Source organism: Chanos chanos, chromosome 15 (genome assembly GCF_902362185.1).
Source record: "Chanos chanos chromosome 15, fChaCha1.1, whole genome shotgun sequence".
NCBI classification, from domain to species: Eukaryota; Metazoa; Chordata; class Actinopteri; order Gonorynchiformes; family Chanidae; genus Chanos; species Chanos chanos.
Window position 1 is genome coordinate 4,784,947 of NC_044509.1, and position 20,000 is coordinate 4,804,946.

At 43.6% G+C, this 20,000-nt stretch overlaps 1 protein-coding gene across 1 annotated transcript in view; it reads left to right on the forward strand.

Annotated features, from left to right (window-relative positions):
• tspoap1 (TSPO associated protein 1) overlaps positions 1-20,000 on the forward strand; it is a 93,328-nt gene that overhangs the window by 27,254 nt on the left and 46,074 nt on the right. The window contains exon 2 of the mRNA XM_030792949.1: positions 19,532-19,639. Coding sequence (XP_030648809.1) covers positions 19,532-19,639 — 108 coding nt within the window. The remainder of the gene's footprint in view (positions 1-19,531; positions 19,640-20,000) is intronic.

Sequence of the window (20,000 nt, forward strand, 5' to 3'; positions counted from 1 at the left end):
CTGTGAGATCAGGTGTGTTTGTACTGGGCTCAGGCGAACTCTGTGAAGGCAGAGAACACTGTCGGGTCGGACTGGCCTGAGATGTCCCCGTACGGATGAGTAAGACGCATGTGAACAGACCCCTGTCTCTGGTTCACCCAAAATATTTCTCAACAACCATAATGATTTTGTTCATTTTGACTGTTCGGTGCATGTCACCTCAATCACAGAATTACAGGCTAAAAAGACAGAGGGGGACAAAGAATAAACAAACAAACAAATAAATCAATAAAAGCAGTATTCTGGTGTTACTGCAAATGTGTCAACCCAGCATTATTGTGTGTGTGTGTGTGTGTGTGACAAATGAAACGCATTTGAGTGTGTGAGAGAGAAATAGAAATCCTGACGCTTGTTGCCACCGTGCTGACAGTGATGGACGAGAGGGTGTGTGTTATTTTGGCTCATTCTCTCACAGGCGAGGTGTGTGTGTGTGTGGAGGTCATTCTCGGTCCAGAGTCAGCTGATGGCTGTGAGGAGGTGAACACCCTCCATATGCCTCTGAGGTGATCAACTCATTTGTTTAATCCTTTTTATGGCTCTCATCTTGGCCGTAGCATAAGAATTCACTTAATATATTCTATTAAAAAGATTGAGGTTGAGACCGCCCATGAGATGAAAATAAGACAAACGACTCACTTTTGGATTAACAAAATACATATTTTACTCTGTATGTTTTCGTGTGTATGTGCTAGTATGTTTTTGTCTTCACTCAAACCCGACGACCATTCTTCGCAGCCATTGTTTTATGTAAGAATACATTGTCTAACAGCGATAAAAATGTACCCTGGTGACTTTTTCATTTCACTTTTTTTTTCCTTTTCTTCCAGTGCTGACTCCATTTGTCATTTATTCCTCCAGGCCTCTCAGGTTTTCTCATATCTTCTCTATTTTTCCTGAACAAGATTGCTTTTGGTGACAGATTAGCCTCGCATACTTAATCACGACGAGTCAATTCTATTACGTTCCTCTCTCTCCCTGCATCCAGACACCCCTGGCAGACAGTCGATATTTGATTATAACTACTCATAACATGCAGATGCTCCAGGCAGACCTCAGCAGTTTGTGACCTGCCAATTACTGTGGTCAAATCACTTAGAGTCAAACACTGGGCGGGGAGCCTTTTAACTGCATTGGTGGCCTGGGAAGTGTGAGACAGAGAGAGGGAGAGCGTGAGAGAGAGAGAGAGAGAGAGAGAGGGAGAGTAAATGGATCACAGCATGGAATGCCAGTTGTCACCCTGCCTGTGTAAAAATCTAAAGCACCGGAATTTTCCAGGTTACAGTGTAAAGCCTGAGGTGGTAGGTTAGGTGCTAGGGACCCCCGTAACACACATTTGCGCGAATTCCTCCAAATGTCGATTCCATTACTCTGCGTGCGTCACAAGCAATGATTGCTGTCAACGTAGGATTGGCGTTTGCAGCAGGACAGATTTTCCCCTTCAAGCTCTCTGTTGTCTCAGGCTCTGCTTCATGAAAGAACGGAATGGCGATATTTTTGGTTTAGTTGGTTCTCCGGCTGACAAGATTAAGAGCTCATATCGTTCGTTTTTTTTTTTCTTTTTCTTTTTTTTTTTTTCTTTTGGAGGGGTTGGGGCAGGGGAATGAACACTCTAACGAGGGGAGCTTGAAATTTTTGGGGGCTTCCCTTTCACAAAACAGAATAATTTGACGACCCCCGGTTTGCGCTCTTCGCCTCTTGACTTCTGAAAGGGACCAGACGGCGCCTACACGTCTCGTACCTCATTATCCTCTGCGTCTCGGGGAGAAAAAAAAAATGGGATGCATTTATGCGTCTGGGAGGCGAGTCGACGAAACGTCCAAAGGCACGTGCAGCCTGGGTATTAATTACTCGGCTGAAAGGGCCAAGGAGGAGAGAAGTCAAGTTGAGGGAAATTGGTTGGTGGGGTAGGGTGGGGGAGAAGACCCTCACTCACAGCTTGGGATGGAGGAGAGATTTGTCAGAGGAGAAGCTTGGCTACAGTTCCTTGTTTTTTTGTGTGTGTGTGTGTGTATGTGTTAGTGAACGTGGAGCAGAAGACTTGCTGAGGTCATTTCAAAGTACAGTTTCCCTGTTTTTGAATCACTGTTGATGGTGAAATCAACATTTTTTTAAATGAGTATGTTTGTCTCTTTTTTTGGTCTGTGGTGGACTCAACCATGAAGAAGAAAACTGAGTGAGATCTAATAAGACCAACACGCGTTTTAGCAGTTAGCCAGCTTTCTATCCACTGGACAGGTTTAGATGGTTATCACTTGGGGACTTTGTTAATGAACAGACATTGAATGCTACCAGGCTGACTCAGAAGGTGGCTTTTCCATCTATTGATGTGTGCTAGATATTTTCACGAACGTGCTGGTCTCAGTGTTCCCGGTTTCAATGTACTCCCACTGTGAATGATTCACTATAATTAATGCTTTTTAATGACTCACTACAATGAATGCTTTCTAATAAACGCCCCCTATGGCAAGAGCGCCTCTGGATTCCTCTCAGGGTTTTTTTGGTATGTTAATTCGTGCTATTCTATTTTATGTTCCAGATGGAGAAGTGGGAGGTCAGTTTTTCTTTTTTTTTTTTTTTTTTTAACGAATTGCTGTTGGGGTTTTTTGAGTGGGGGGGGGGCAGTCTTTGTTGCTAATTGGAGAGAGGGGTAGCGTCTGAAGGATTGTACGGTCTACATTCGCTGTTATTAATTTCATAAAGTGTGACCTCAGTGTTCTTGAGCTATTTGCATGTGATTAAAAGCCTGTACAGCGCAAGGTCAGCTGGAGAGGTGGAGAAGAATCTAAATATTTGCTGCGGTGGATGTTTTTTGAATTAGTTCCCACCGGCAAGGGTCAAAGGTCGCATCCTCGCCGGCTAGACAAGGAGGAGGGGGATGTAGACGGGGAAGAAAAGAGACAGTGTGTTTCCTTTCACGATCAAACTACATTGGAAGTACATCAGTAGCAGGAAAATATAGCAACGCACCCGTAGACATTCAACACAGACTGTTAAGAGCTGAGACTCTTCAGAGTAACTGTCAGTAGTGCCAACCAAAAGCATACTGATCAAGAGCTGGCTTTCACCAACCAATCAGCCACCCCCACCTTTGATGGCCTTTCTTCGGCCTGGAGGGATAACCCTTTTATCTCAACACGGGCGCGACTGAAGACATGAGCCAGAACCAGTTGAATGGCTTTCTTGATGCTCCTGAGCTTATGTTTTTTCCATGGGCTAAGGAATATCACATGTGTGTGTCTTACTGAGAGAATGTGATAGTAGTATAAGGGTCATATACTCTCTTCTGCACTCTCACACTGCGCAGCTGTTTTTCACAACTGAGCACCGTCAGTCTTCTTAAGGGCTGTCCTGGTAGAGAGACCTTCTCCACCCAGACTGCACTCATGAAAGATGTTCTTCAAACTTTAATTAAGCACTTCTGTAGATTCCTCAGCATCTGAATGAGCTGAATTGAGTATATTTCTGAGGGAAAGGTGGAAATACCAGCATATCTCATGCTCCTGTGTTATTTTATGAGGGATGAGGGAGCAAAGATGATTTTCATAACTTGTCGTAAAGATCCTGAAGGTGGTTTTGGATTTGGGACCGGATACGTCTTGTTTGAATGCTACCCATTTTCTTTAACATCATAGAGATCTATGGCCGAGACTCAGGGTCCGTTCATATCTAGAATGAAACGAAATGGTGAACAATAGTGGAACAGTGTTTTAAAAGAGGCAATGGAAATGCAGTCGGTGGGGAGCCAATTGAATTTGGAATCTTCGTCTCCCAGGGCAGTGGTTGCTTCTTTCAGGATATTAAAAGATTTTTGATGGGCTGGAATGATAGGGGGCATTGGAAAGAAAGAGAGAGAGAGAGAGAGAGAGAGAGAAAGAGAGAGGGAGGGAGGGAGGGAGGGAAAGTAGGTGGTTGTTTTTGGTGAGAGTGTGGGTGGGGAGCCTTTTGTTCTCTCTCGAACAAACACCCCACCCTACCCTACCACACACACACACACACTTCACATAGATCCTCCAATCAGTCATTGTCAGGTGTCTGAAGGCAATGAATCTGAGATGAATCGTGGAAGGAATAGCCAACGGTGCTTAAGTGCTGTGCTTCATGACTAATAAATGTGTGTAGGGAGTCTGGCGTGTGTTATTATAGCCCACAGAGCTGTTTAAGCCGCGGCTTTAGCCTCAGCGAAAAAGCTGCTATGAATTTCATTTCCTCCCCGATTTTTATTGAGTTTCCCTTCATAAAGCGTCTTGCAGACCACATCTTTTGGGATTTTTACCCCTCCATAGAATCTTATCTCATAGTAAAGAATTGCTCTGCCCACTCAGTTTAAATTAAACCTCCCTACTTCTCTAATACTGTGGATTTTCAATTAAAGAAGGCAAGGTTAATCTGGGTGCTTGAACCTGATTTCAGTCATGATGTTATGGAGTTCTTTCCCTCTAGTGTCAAGTGAAATGTTCTTAAGCATTCAAAGGCCAATCACTTAACTTTCATCAGCCCATGGATGAGCTGTAATTTTGCCCCTGTGAAGCAATGAATATGCTTATGAGTTCAGGCTTTCAAAGAAGGATTAAATCTATTTTAGTAAGCAGATGATGTCTTTTTGATTCCTCATGCCATTGGTCAGATCTAAGTGGCTGTTTCGAGAGCGTTTCACACAGATTTGCTCCAGCCACTTTAGTGTGACGTTTTAATAGAACGGAATATTCTGCCCTTGCTCAAAATTCCAAAATGGAATGTCTAAGCAAAGCATGTTCTACCAAGCATTGTTCTAATAATTCTGCAGTGAGCTATCACACAATAGAGACCACAGAATGCTTGTGACCCAGATTCAGACAAGAGTCAAATGGTTTTAAGTAACTGCTGTGTGGGAAATTGGCATTTTTTAGTGACTATTTTTATCAAATTGGCTTGCATATTTGTCGACTGTTTTTATACTAAACAGAGAAACAGCAGCGCTATTTGAGGTTTTGCAGTAGCCTAGCGGAAAAAGCGGCAGGCTGACGAGAGTCGTGGTTTTAAATACTGAATGTTTGCGGAAATTTCACATCGTCTCCATGCTTTCCATGCGTTGGTCATATTTCTAATGACTGTGACTGGATATTGAGGTTCACATATTTCTAATGACCGTGACTGGATACTGAGGTTCACTGATAGTGAAGTCGTCACAATGCGGGGGTAGAAACGTCTTAAACATCTGCCCCGTGATAACATGCACCGTAAATAGAACTGGATACTAATTAGAAAAGAAAATGGTTATCAGGAAAAAAAGAGAGTGGATGGGCAAGAATTAAAAGGAAGGAGAGCAGAAAGAAAAGCTATCATCAGCGCTTACTCAGAGAAATGAGACAGGAAGCAGCTGATTGGAAATGAAGACCTGGCTTTGCTCCGTATCTTCAGAGACCAGTAGACGAAATAGAAACTAATGAGAGAGGTTTTTCTTTTCTATTCGCCTCTTCCCATCAGAAGAAATAAATGACCACAGTCCCTGAGTTAGGTGGGAAACAATTATATATAGGTGACGTTCTGTTGAAGAGTTCATTTTTCTTTCAGTTGATAATTTGTTGTCTGCCAAAAGAAGCCTATAGATCATTTAGATCAGTAGTTCTCATGTCCAGTCTTGGGGACTGACCGGATTCAGCTTGTCCAGTACGTACTGATTCCTTGTAAATGTGCTGTTCTGGTGCTTGGCATTAACCAGCCTAAGCAGTTTATTGGTTTCCCAATCTTGGGGTTGAGAAAAACTCAGATGACATTATAAATCTTAAACAGTTTTAGCCAGGGCAGACTGTCTGTGAGGGCATTAGGTCCATTCACAAACCTACCTCAAATGGTGTACGTTTTGGACCCAGATTAGGCAAATACACTGTACGCTTCAGTGGGCAGAACAATGCCCCCTCTTTCAGAGAGAAGAATGAACTAAGTCCTCTTGCATCATCTCTTCCTTTTCCAGAGCTGGCGTCCCCATCAAAGGATCGGGATCAATCCCACTCTTTTCTTGTCAAGAACAAAAAGGAGAAACTAACACACTCAGTTAAATTTTCTCTCTCTCTCTCTCTCTCTCTCTTTCTCTCTCCCCCTCCTCAAACAGACGGAAGATCTAGCTCCCGAACCTCAAAGTCTAAAATGCATGGCGTTGCACTTTTCTTCGACTTTCTCCACCAAGTTTTGCCGGAGAGTGGAGCGGAATAGTAATGTCTGTTATTCTCAGGCCTGATTCAGTGCTTTGAATCTAAACTATATTCACAATACCACTGGGACCGAATAGGTCCGTGCCCACGTATGTGACCAGTGCACCAACAAGGGCCTGTGATGTTCAGAATTTGGAATAGATTTTTTGGCTGGAGTGATATTTGGCCCGATTCATCCACCGTCGCTATGACGATGGTGGACAGGTCAGTCTCTGTTCAGGTACTCGTATTAAACCCAAACCATCCATTAAGTTTGTTTAAGCATTTGGAAAGCTTCATAGAAGCTTTTACGCATTTCAGCCAGCTGAAGTTATAGGGTTCGTATTTGCTGTTGGCAATTTTTGGTAAGTGTGGATGCGTGCTCTGGGGTTATTAGGCGTCTCTGACTGCAACGATCAGATCTGTGTTCTCAGAGCTTGTGTCTTTTGTTAAAGACCCCCCCGTAAAGATGTCCACTGTGCATTTGTGAAGAGAGCGGAGTAGCGTCTGTCATTTGAACCCCGGGCGTAAATGACTCTCTTTAAATTCCTGCTGAGCAAATGAATTAACCCTCAATCCTTCTTACGTCAAGGATAATCAGGTCCAGCTGGAGACCTCTGGCTACTCTCAATTATGTCTTAACCCTCTGTCAAATTTTGGGTTTATCCTCTTGGTCCTAGCAGGTTGGAGCTGTGTAAAGGAAGCATTTGAAGTGCTCTTACACTTTAGCGGCTTTAGCGGCATGTATGTTAGTCCATTTTTTTATAACGTGTTTTTTTTTTTTTTTTTCCCCCACCTCAGATTCCAGGGAATCTAATGCTAAGCTCTGTTGAACAGAGAGATTGGAAACAAAGAACAAGATTTGAAAGAACATTGGCGTTTCCCGCCAATATTACAATTACAGTGTCAGTTTTACTGCTGCTCACTTTTCCAGCTCTCCACAGCGACAGAATGTCGACCTTCTGTGCAGTGTTTTCTCACATTGAAGCCTAGACGAGGTCTGACACAACACTGAGTTGTGTGATTGGTGCAGGTCTTTGCTTCCCCCCCCAAAAAATCGCCAATACACCAGGGGGATTTTTACAGAAAGCTGATGATTGATGCTCATCTCCCGCTGAAATGAGCTTCTCCAGAATCTGGCCTGCAGCCATTGGGTATTCCTTTATTGAAAACGTCTTGCTGTGAAGCCGCAGGCGAGATCCCTCCCAACATCCCGTGCTTCCTAGGAGTGGAATCGGATCTGTTCCCGTCACATCCGCTTCAACCAAACTCGCATCGAGATCCAATTTACGTGGAAAAAATGAAATCCGCCCCGCCCCGGGTGACCGAAATCCGCAAGATAGGTAAGAAGCGATTGGAATAATGGGAATTCTTGCGAGGAGGGAATTTTGTGCGCTCAGGGGAAAAAAACAAAAAAACAAAAAACGGTCTCATGATGGAAAACACAAGCGGCATCTCATTGTTATGTAGATCGGCCTCGCGTCGGGGAAATTTTTTTCCAAGGAATGACAAGAAGCAAGGCGTCTGCCAGGAGTTTTTTTTTTTTTTTTTTCTTTTCCTGATCCTCTGACCCATTATTACACCAACTGAGTCTAATTTAAATCATTACGTTTCCTTCTTTAAACCTCATCATTCTGTAATAGAAAAATCAGGGTGCCCCATGTTATTTTCGTGATTGAGTGTAGAGAGATAAAATCTAGTGGCAAAACCCCATATAATGAATCTTATTGTGTGGTTTTGGAGGAGACCATTTAAGTCCTCCCCCACCCCACCCCACCCCCCTTCCTCCTGGGCAGTCATATTATCTCCACTTTACAGACCGCTCTCTTAGCTGTCAATCATTCTCCACAGCCTCAAATTAAAACCATTTCTCACATGAGATCCCATTAAAAACAACACTACATTTAATGAAGTGACTGCAGGTTCCTAAAAGCCCACTTGGCTAATGAACTCACTTTGGTGTTCTAATCACACTCCTCCACCAACGTACCAAAACCATAATAAACCCACCCACTTCCACTCTAAGCCTTGATACAAACAGGATAGTATATAATCCTGTGATCCCTGTTTACAGTCACCTTAGTTAAGGGAGAAACTGGAGAGTGGATTTTCCTTAAATGTTGAGACATATATATATATATATACACACACACACACACATATATATATAATCTTTTGTTGCCATTGTTAACTTACCCTCTGGTACTGTAGGTACTGCATTGGGAAAAATGGTGTGTGCATCTCTGAGGTTTAAACTTTAGGCTTTAGGTGTCAGATAAGCCTGCTCGTGTTTTGATAAACGGGGCTGTGTTTCCAGAGCAAAAACAGACGGAACTAACCATACGTTCTCTAAGTTCATACTTTCAACATCAAAGCTGATATTTATTTAGGTCAGTTACAAAAAAGCCTGTGTCTTAAAGTAAAACGAAACAAACGCTGCTGTTTTTTTATGTAGGGTGACCGTATGTCCTCTTTTTCCCGGACATGTCCTCTTTTTCGGACCTAGAAAATGCGTCCGGCGGGGATTTCTAAATCGCCGAAAATGTCCGGGATTTGGCTTTTGCTTTCCACAGTCGCCATTCATTGTGTGTGCGTTTGCATTGCTTTGACCTTTTTCTTTAGGTCCCGCCCTCTCGCACGCCACCAATGGACAATCATGTACACTATTATGTCATAAACATTGGTTAAACTGCATCTCATTCATTACCGTTAACACCGCAGCAACAGCCAAGAGACCTTAAGGAAGCCGTAACGCCACCAAAACCTGAATGGTGAGAAATAAGGTCATCTTGCCACTGTTATTATGAAAGCAGTTATCTGTCTTAGTAAAACCTGGCCGGCTAGGTATTGTGGCAGTTAAGTACAGATGCAGTTTCACATTGCGTTATCAACCATCAGCCTTACAGGCGCAAGGACAGGAACCAAAAGTGACATGCACTTAAATTTCCCCGTAAGTTAAGAGGGGAATGCATCACCACCCCACGCCCCGCCCGTCCTCTTTTTTGAAAACCAAAATATGGTCACCCTATTTTATGCAAAAATAGAATTGAATGCTGAGTCTGGGCTCTTAGCCTGGGTTTGAGAATACTCAGTTACAGGCCTGACACTCAGAGAGAGTACTGTCAGTAAACCCATTAGAGAACCAGTGACAGAGTATGTGTGTGTGTGAGAGAGAATGTGAGAGGGAGATGCAGAGGGAAGCACTGATTTGGGTCTTCATCTTTCTGCTTCACTGCTGTGGCAGGTCACACACTTCAGTGGAAACCAATTATGTCTCCTCCTATTTCTCGTCTTTTCCGCGTTTCTCTCTTTCTCTTTCTCTTTCTTTAATACCAAGCGCAGCCAAATTACATTCATCTTTGTCCTAATTACTGAAAACAGGAAGGGAGGGATAAAGAAGATGCCATTCTGTTATGGACTTGAAATGGAGGGATGAATGGAAAGAGGGAAACAGGGACATTCTGTAGCCAGTGAGGAGAACATTCTAGATTAATTAAAGAAAAGGGGTCCTAATGCAGTAGACTGGGGCCCATTTTTAGGGTTTTTTTTTTCCCCTGTCTCATCTCGTTGTCTTCACTTCTGTCTTTAATGGGACAACCAGACGTTTGGTTGGCACAAATGGCGACTGGGAACAGATTTGGGTAAAGGGAATAATCCCAGCTGTAAGGAAACCCCCCTAGTGTACAACACTCTGTCTCTTTGAACAGATTATTTGCCAAATGTCAGCACTGTTTTTACATTTTTTAAATCTGTTTCGAACTACAAAAGCGAAACCAAATCAATAATTCAGTTGCCAGGGGATACGGACTACCCTTAGTATTCATTCTTCATGTTTTGGGTTTTCCAGAAACGTCCGAGCTGGAGGGGAGGAGGTCCCTCATTATGGTCCCCACTTCCACAGAACTAACCTTATTTACGGATCTCATCTGCTTATGCAAATATCACTTGGTGATTGATTGGTCAAAACATTAGATGTGCACTGACCTTAAATCATAGATCTGTTTTTGTGTATGGAAGCTCATTTATGATGCATGTTTTTTGCACATATTACCTGTCATCGTTAAATAACACCGCTGACATGATAAGTGGGTGAGTGAAATCTGTATTGTTGTTTTTTTTTTCCCTGGCCCGTTATGGAGAGCAGTTTGGAAAAAATCCCTGACCAATTTCTCTCATGAACCTTGACACTCCGTGAAAGAGCGGCGTCAAGGCTGCTGTAGAGGGAGGGCGAGGGTGAATTCTGCCTGGTCTGTTTCTCTCACCCTCCAGCCCAACAGATCTCAGCTTCCCCCTCTTCTCCACACTCTGAAAGAGAAAAACAGAGAGATCGGTGAAAAGCCGAGATTTTAGAGGACTGACTGTGTTCCGTGTTCACATATTTTTATGTATGCGTGATTTATCATACTTTCATCTGTTTATATCCCAACAGATGCTCCAGTGTCAGTAACAAAAGCCCCGGAGGGTTTTCTCAGGTCTGTAGACAGACAAAAAAAAAACAAAACGCTGATGTTTGTGGCTTTTTCTTTCTCTCTTTTTTTTTTTTGGTGTTTCTTTGTGACCTTTGGGGAGCTGGTATTATCTGTGCAGACTGACGCTGGATCAGAGTAAACCAGACCAGACAGGCTCCTGTACATTTGTGTCTGAAAAGAGCAAACCATTGATCATACCCCTGTAAGCTGCATTAGTGGATTGTGTGTCTGTATTTTCCTCTCTCTTTTCTCCCTCTCTCTCTCTCTCTCTCTTTTCTGTCTTGCTATCAGTCTTTTAAGGGAACACATTTGCTTGTCACAGTTGACTGGCTTTCCCAATTCTTCAGTTTCTGCTGAAGCTGCAACTACATCTACGACAACAGGCATTAAAAACACAATCTCTGTTTATATATGTAAAGAAAAAAAATGTTTTATTGAACGCGTTTGCCGCCTGCGCATTTATCATATTATTATGTGAGTCACTGTCATCCTTCTGACAAAACAAATCAGATATTTCAGATACAGCAGAAGAAAAAAAAATTACATTCCGCTTGTCTTTTTATCTCAATTTTAAATCACTCATATCCTTTTTCTTCGAAACCAGATGGAGAAGTCTGCATTTCAGTAGATGATTGTGAAAATTTTTTTGTTTTTGTTTTTCTTTTTTTTTCCCCTCCATTCTGTTGCTCTGACCTCTGATGCGTGTCTGGGGTTAACTGGTAACCCAATAAATCTTAAGTCCATTACTGAGGCAGAAATGCATGTGAATTTATGTCAGATCACATTTAAGATTAAACACGTCTTCCCCTGTCTATTCTATAGGCGCTCACGCCGCTTATTAAATAATAATAGAGGCATGTCCTTGAACTTTAAAAGAGGCCTTTGATTGGAAATTAAAATGCGATCGATCAAGGTTGTGTGTACGAAATGTCAATTATCTCTCCTCTCTACAAATCTGTCTCTCATCCTCCTGTCTCTTCTCATGTCTCATTCTCTCTCTCTCCTCTCTTCCTCTTTCTCCTCCTCCTCCTCCTCCTCCGTCTCTCCCTCTTTCTCTACCTTTCACAGGCTTAATGTGATTGGTGCTCCTCTTCTCTCAGAGCAGGTTAGAAGTGTAATGCAATAGAGGATATGGTGGAATATCAGTCCATGCTGTTTATTCCCAGGAGAGACTGTTGTTCATGGTAGATGTGTTTACTCGACAGCCTATGAAACACACACACACGCACACACACGCGCACACACACACACACACACACACACACACACTCTTTCCTCCTAAAGGGTGTTTCATGTCCTTTCGCAGTATCGCGTCCTTTCGTCATATAGTAGAATGTTTTAAAGGCAGACTTTGTAAATCATGCGAATATTCAGAGCAGATCCCTTTTAATGTAGAGGAATTGATTTAAGGGATCAGTAGGGAGTTTTAGATTCATACTATAGTGCAGTATCGCCTTAGGCCTTTCCATCTTTAATCCATTTGTAATTTATAATTACATAAATACATCATGTGTAATTTGGTAATCTTTTTCATCCCTTAAGTTAAGGCTTTCTCTCTCTCTTTTCCCTCTCTCTCTCTCTCTCTCTCTCTCTCTCAGCGTTGTTAATGATGTGTGAGGTCCTGTAACTTTGATATGTGGGACAGTGCACTGAGGTTAGTGGGGTTTATGCTGTCTGTCCTTAATGGGGGGGGCAAAGAGAAGTCTGCTTTAACTGATGTTTCATGTCAACCCCATACCTGACCTGACTGCACTCTGTGTGTCTGAGTGGTGTGTGTGTATGTGTGTGTGTGTATGTATGTGTGTGTGTGTGAGAGAGAGTGTATGTGTGTGTGTGTGTATACTGATGCACCTAAATGTGTGTCAGAAGTTTCGGTTGCTGCCTGTGACCCCCTGTGATACTGATGTGACAGCTGAACTGTCAGCATCTCACCTCTCTCTACCCCCCCCCCCCCCCCCCCCCCCCCCGTCTCTCTCTCTTTCCTCCTGTCTGTCACTTCCCTCCTCTGTTTACTGTCTGAACCGGTGAAAAACACAGAAAGCACACGCTCTGTCTGTCTCTCTGTCAGGAACACACACCACATTCATTGACCTATATCTCACTGACTCGTCTCAGCTTGTCTGACGTATCAAACCCCATCTCCTCACACACACGCAGACACAGAGAGAGAGAGAGAGAAAGAGAGAGAAACTCAGACACTTGTATTACTCTTTTCTCGGTTCTTTTTTCCATCTCTCATGGTGGTGGAAACGTGTCTTCAGTGCACAGTGGTAGTAGTCCCTGTCTGTGTGGGGTTTTTTTTCTTTGTTTTGTTTTGTTTTGTTTTGTTTTGTTTACACAAACATTAGACAGTAGTAGTAGTAGAGATAGCAACTTTTTGAAATTAGATGATCGAGTGATCGAGTTTTTAAAGACAGCAAAACTGATAAAAAAAAATTTTAAAAAACGCTTTTCCAGCTTACTTTTTCCAAATTATTTCCCATTTTCTTTGAACTGGAAACATCTGGAAAGCATATTTTATTGATTAAAAACATTATAAGATAAAGATATGAGTTTCAATCTGATTGAAAGGTTCATCTTTTTTTTTTTTCATCTTTCAATAATTTTTTTTTTTTTTTTGCTCTTCCAAACAACCTCGCTGGTTTTGAATCAAAAGACCATATCTTAGCATTTAGCCTATTCTTTGTTTAAGCCAAGAATCAGTTTATCCATCTGCTTTCATGAAATGAGGTGAATTATTCATTTTGCATTGTAATATTCATACCAGTGCTGGTCGGTTCTGTTTATCATCACTTACTCTCTCTCTCTCTCTCTCTCTCTCTCTCTCTCGTCATCATTTTGTTTTTCAGGCTCTGTTATTTAAGACACACAGTAAAGCCCTGCTGGTTCCATATTTCTGTTTGTTGTCATGCTGGATGCATTTACGCTAATGAGTTAAAATGATATAGGCTATTAAAGTCTGTGTTTACATGCTGTGTGTTAAGTGCATGTGTCACATAAAACTCTTATCTCTCTCTCTTCAGCTTCTACAATCATTTATCATTTGTATCCAGAACCCTCCCCCCCCAACAAAAACACACACACACACACACACACACACACACACACCCCTATAATACAATCACTCACACTTTGGAGCACTACCTGTGCTTCGTTATTAATTGTGTTGTTTGTTGCTATTGCTGAGCTGAAACTGTATGTTAATACTTAAAAGCTATGAGTTGCTACCCTCCACCCAGAAAAAAGAGGTGTTTCCATGGTAACAGCTGCTGTCGGCGCTCCAGTGGCTGGGTCAGAGTTTGTGTTTGGAGCTGTTGGATGTGCCCTCTTATCTCAGTTTGCATCCGCCCCATCACACGCTGGTTCTGGATGGAGGGAGAAAGGGAAGGAGGGATGGACAGATAGATGAAGTGAAAGATGGGGGGAGAAGAGAAGCCAAGCTTTGTGATTTGATTCTGTGAGCTGACAAGAGAGACCCTCCATTCTAAACTAGCGCTGATCCCCCCTTTCCAACCGAGCAGTTTAATAGAATCCCTTTGTATCCGAGTAATGAAGAATCCCGAAACCTGACCGCAAGCGGTCATTATCGAAACAGCCTGCGACCGCCTTGTGTGGGAACGGTCACTGTGACCACCACCATCTGTGAGGGGAACCACAAACACGTGAACCTAAACCCACAGCAAAAAGAGCATCACTAAAAAGAGACAGAGAGGCTTTGATTACACCTCAGAGGGAGTGATTACAGAACATGGATTCACTCCAGAGTCATTTGAATGTGAATGAAGACAGTAGCAATCAGAGCTTGGTGTGTGTGTGTGTGTGCCTGTGGCAAGCGCCTGAGAGCGGAAAGCGAAACAGAACGGGGTGGTCCAAAAGCGCGCCGCGGAACCCTCTGCCGGATCCAGCAGAATGTTCTGTCCTGTTCTTTCTACAAGTTTTAATTTGGCATTCGGCAAACGCCATGTTTTTTTGTCCAAGAAAAAAATCCCATTTTTTGGCAAGGTTTTTCTTGGCTCGCTTGACCACACAACACACGTTATCTTCATTTAAGATGCGTTCTACAATGTCACACGGTGAATGTTTAAAAAAACATACCTCCCCCCCAAAAAACATGTTCTCTGAGTATGAATCATTCTCAAAAAAGTATAAGTATTCCTACCAGACAGCGACAAAACCCTTCATTGGAGCGGGTCATAAAACATATGCCCTCCCTTTTATTGTAGTCATGGGTGTAAACTAGATGAGGATTTGGGAGGATAAGGGAGGGGGTTTTGGCTTTGTTTGGTGTGATAGATGGAGTGTTAGATGGTGCCCCCCCCCCCCCCCCCCCCCCCCCCCCCCCTCCTCTGTGGGTTGTTCTCTGTGGCTGTGTCAACGCTGGGGCTTAAACTGACGTTCCCCAAACATCTCAAGGACACAGAGCAGTCATTGCCCTTCCCCTGTCATTAAGAGACTGTTTGCTTAGAAAAGCGTTCAGGGGGGGCTACTGTGAGCTCCCTGTCTGATGAAGACATTTGCTCAAGTTTCTCCCTCACTGCTGTCTCTCTCTCTCTCTCTCCAACAGAAAGAGTGTGTGTGTGTGTGTGTGTGTGTGTGTGTGTGTGTGTGTGTGCGCGTGTGTGCGTGCACCTGTACGTGCATATGTGTGCACTGCAGGCGTGATTCTTTTGTGTCTCTCTCTCTGTCTCAGTTGAACACTGACCAAGCCAGACAAACGGGATTTCGATTTTAATATATTCTCCCATAATGCATTTGAAAGCGTTTACCTCTCTGATACAAGACTATGGTGTGAACCTGTTCAGCGTTTCCTTATTTTGACAGGGCCATGATTATCTGTAGCGTTCTCATTAAAATAAGTGGGATATCGTTATGTTATGCCATAAACGTGTGGAAGTAGCAGATCAGATCTGAAGCTAATGGAATATGCAAATCTTTGGGCCCGAGCCCGAGGAGCGGTAATTACCTCATCATTCTCGCTCCTGTCTGAAGTGTCAGACATGTAAACGTGAAATGACCCCTTGTCCTTGGACCGACTGTACGCGTGTCAATCTGGTTAACCACAGAATAACACCGTACCGTTCCGGATTTTCAAAATACGATTCGTCGGAGTAATCATCACTCGCGGTAGATACGGGCACCGCGTGGTTAAACAAGTTCAATATGGTTTGATTGTCATTTATAATAGAGAAGTCATTAGTTATCACTTGACAGTGACTTGTGATATTTCTGTTGAGAAGAATGATGAGTAATGGATCATTTACGTGCCGTCTTTACTGTGGTGTATGGATTACCGATATAACCGAATGAGGGATGGGGGTGTTTTGCTCATTTGCCTGCTACGAAGCAGTAAATCCATCTGCGCCGATGTAGGGAACCCTGCTGGCTTCATTACGGGTCTAATGGAGGTTTTTGGTTTTAGATGGAGCGGAGGGGGTCGGGGGCGGGAGTTGGTGGAACGGATTCAGGTTAAGCCCACACAGTGGGCATGTGCCGCCTCTTTTAATTGGTATACATCAGTCCACTGGAAACAAGTATTATAGAAGTCTGCTATCACTCACGACACACAGACGCTAGGCCCATCAATTTATCCTCTCTCTCTCTCTCTCTCTCTCTGTGTTATTTAAAAGTCACTTACCCTGAGCATTGCTGAATATAAATGTGTGACATAAATCATCGTTTGGATGACAGCCAGGGTTCGCTGCGGCATGCGGCGTTTTTGCAAGTTTTCAGTTTTTGCTCAGGTCACGTGAGACGGAGAACTCCAGAAAAACACGTACAGCAGTGTTCCAACAGTCCTGTCAACCCTGTGGATTAGGTCACGCGACGTTTACTGTAACGGACCTGTTTATGCAGACGTTTTAACTTAATTACAGAGATCGTGTTTGATTGACACGCGTCCAGATGACTGAGTGTTTAATAATGATGACGGCATTCCAAATGTTGTGTCTGCTATCTGTGTCAGCTCTCACCCATCTGGGTTTGCTGGCACAAGTCTGGCACTGTTTACAAGTTCTCCCTTTTGAATTGGCCATCTGAGACCCCCCCACCCCCACCCCCACCGCTGTCTGTTGGGGAAGACTTAACAAGACGCACAGCTGTAAAACGACTCTGCAGATTATCATTAGCACTGACTTGAGAAAGAGAGAACAGGTGGCTGGAATGACCCTCAGACGCATTCATAATGCCGTTCTCTGGAAATTTTTTTACAATCATTATGCGCTTTCTCTGAGGCCCAGTCGTGCCTTAATCTTTTTTTTTTTTTCTCCCCTCCGTTTTCTAGCTAAAGTCTCCTCTACAGCTCCATTCTTCTCTCTGTCCTGCATTTAATTACCTTCTATTTGCATAACATCTTACTCTAATGTACTTTATATTTGTATTCCAGTCCATTCCAGGTGTCCTTTACTAACTGTCTGCTCCATTCACGGCAAATTAGGGATAATGCAGATTTTTAAAATTATTTTTATTTTTATTTTTTTTGTATTACATGCTCCAGTGTTTTTCAGAGCTGGTACGGATGTGGGGGAAATGATGTGTAATTGCTGATGTAGCATCTGTTAGATTCAGAACTCTGTTCATTCAGAACAAGGGCTGAGAGAGACAATTCAGATAACCCTCAGTACATAAAACGCCCAGTGGGACAGAGCCTGACATATTATGATTCTGTTCCCCCCTCTATCTGTGCTCTCTGTCATCTGCTGGAAACGGGTGGGCTCTGTGATGTCTTGACCGTTTTATACATGGTTAGGAAATCCTCCACACTTAGACCTTTTTTTTTTCAGCGGTTTGAAATGCCTTGCTGTTTTTTTTGTTGTTGTTGTTCTTTTTTTGTTTGTTTTTGTTTTTGTTGTTGTTGTTGTTTTCACGTTTGCACGTCAAGATGTATGAAAAAAAAAGAAGCAGAAACAAAAGTGGAGGACACAGCGATTCTTTCCTGTGCTTTGGCAACGGTCAACGATGAGCCGTTTTCTCAGATTTGCCTTTTTGACCTCTCTAAACATCTGAGCTCGTTGCCTTTTCAGTTAGCTTCAGCGCTCTCCATCAGAAAAGCCATCTGCGGTTAATAGCTCCTCACAGACCCTCAGGGTAGACCCAAAGTGATGGATTATGCGTCTGGGGCGGGTGGGCGCAACCCCGCCCCCGCTCATTTTGTCTTTCCGTGGGGTACCGCGGGCACGAGCCCGGTCCAGCTGGCGCTCCGTTTGCCCTCCCGTGACGCGTCAGGATGTGAGACGCTAGCAGGGGAACGGAGAGGAAAGCTGGCCTTTCAGGGTCCCCTCCAGCTGGCTGCAAATGATGGGACAGCGGATAACAAGCGTTACCCTCTGTGGTACCCAGAGGGGGCGAGCCGAACGGGACAGGAGGAGGGGACCGGGCGGGGAGAGGAGGGGCTGGTGAACTCTGGGCCGATTTCGATTTTTGATGGTTCAGAACGCACCACATTTGGTCCCACATTTGGTTTAAGATTTGTCGCTTCGTAGGAAAGGAGAGTAGAAAATAGACAGAGAGGCTCATCAGTAAGTTCATATAATTTTCCGTTGGAATTATGAAATACTCTCTCTCTCTCTCTCTCTCTCTCTCTCTCTCTCTCTCTCTCTCTCTGTTTTTCCAGTGCGTCTGACACAGCTCTGTGGTGAGAGAGGGAGCATGCTGTACTAGGTGGCCTGATAGAGCTGTTGTAATTAAACCATCAGACTGTCTTAGTATTTGTTTAGAGAGCAGCGTAGGATGGTCAAAGAAAACTGTGGATGTGTGTTTGTGTGTGTGTGAAGGCCGAGGACATTCAGCATTTGTGTGTGTGTGTGTGTGTGTGTGTGTGTGTGAGTGGGGGGGGGGGGATGAAGGCCAAAGACAAGCATTCAGCAGTTGTATGTGTGTCTGTGCGTATGTGTTTGTGTTTGTCTGCGTCTGTGTGTCTGTGAATGTGTGTGTGTGAAGGCCAAGGACAAGCATTTAGCACTTGTATGTGTGTGTATGTGTGTGTGGGTGTGTGAAGGCCAAAGATAAGCATTTAGCGTGTGTGTGTGTGTGTGTGTGTGTGTGTGTGTGTGTGTATGTGTGCAGCGCTGTAGAGTTCTAGTGACTCATCAGCTGGATAGAAAGTCAGGATCAGTATTCAGTTCAAATGCTGGTGCAGAGCACTTTGGTCTTCCCCCATCAGCCAGGATCCCCAGACCACTACTACTGTCTGTCCAATCCTGTATGACTGACATGTGAGAGTGTGTGTGTGTGTGCGTGTGTGTGTGTGTGTCCAAACAGTTCCTGATGGGACAAGACACTTGACCCTTGATGTGTATTATGTGTGTGTTAGGTGCACACATGCATGCAATACGCTGACTCAAAGATTTTAATGTATACTGAAATAGCATTAAACCAAACACCACTGAGAATGTTTACAGTTACAGTCAAGAGCTGCAGAAAACTACTGTGTTGAATCGGTCTCGATGTTGAACGTTTGAAGTTTGTAGTCAGGGCCAGCCAGCTGCGGCTGTCTTGACTAGAGCTCACTTGAAAAAGAGATGAAAAGCATGATTGCTCTGATTTACTGCCATAAAACATGAAACTCTCTTTCCTTCTTTCCTCTGGTCTGTCAGAATGGGAGGGACTATGGGTTTTAGTCTTATGTTTCTTTCCTCTGGTCTGTCAGAATGGGACGGACTATGGGTTTTAGTCTTATGCTTCTTTCCTCTGGTCTGTCAGAATGGGAGGGACTATGGGTTTTAGTCTTATGTTTCTTTCCTCTGGTCTGTCAGAATGGGAGGGACTATGGGTTTTAGTCTTATGTTTCTTTCCTCTGGTCTGTCAGAATGGGAGGGACTATGGGTTTTAGTCTTATGTTTCTTTCCTCTGGTCTGTCAGAATGGGACGGACTATGGGTTCCTGGTGCGGCAGAACTCAGAGTTACTGCGGGCCCTGGAGGAGATGGAGAAAACCTGTGCCACTCTCAAAGAGGAGAACAGCCTGCTGGTGAGAGCCCAACACACACACACACACACACACACACACACACAGACTATCTCACACACACACACACACACACACACACACACAAACACACACACAGACTAACACGCATACACACAGAAACACGTTAATACGCACAAACGCGTTAAAAGCACACACACACACACACGATCACACAATCATATGCATTCACATGCACTTACACACATACACACAAACCTAGCAGGAAAGTCAAACTTGGCGTTTTCTCATCGGAAAACAAAGACCCAGTTGTGAAACTGAGACTCAGTCTAAACAGAACACATTGTGAGGCACACTGGACAGTTTGGTTCAGATCAGAGAATCAGTAACTCAGCTTTACCCA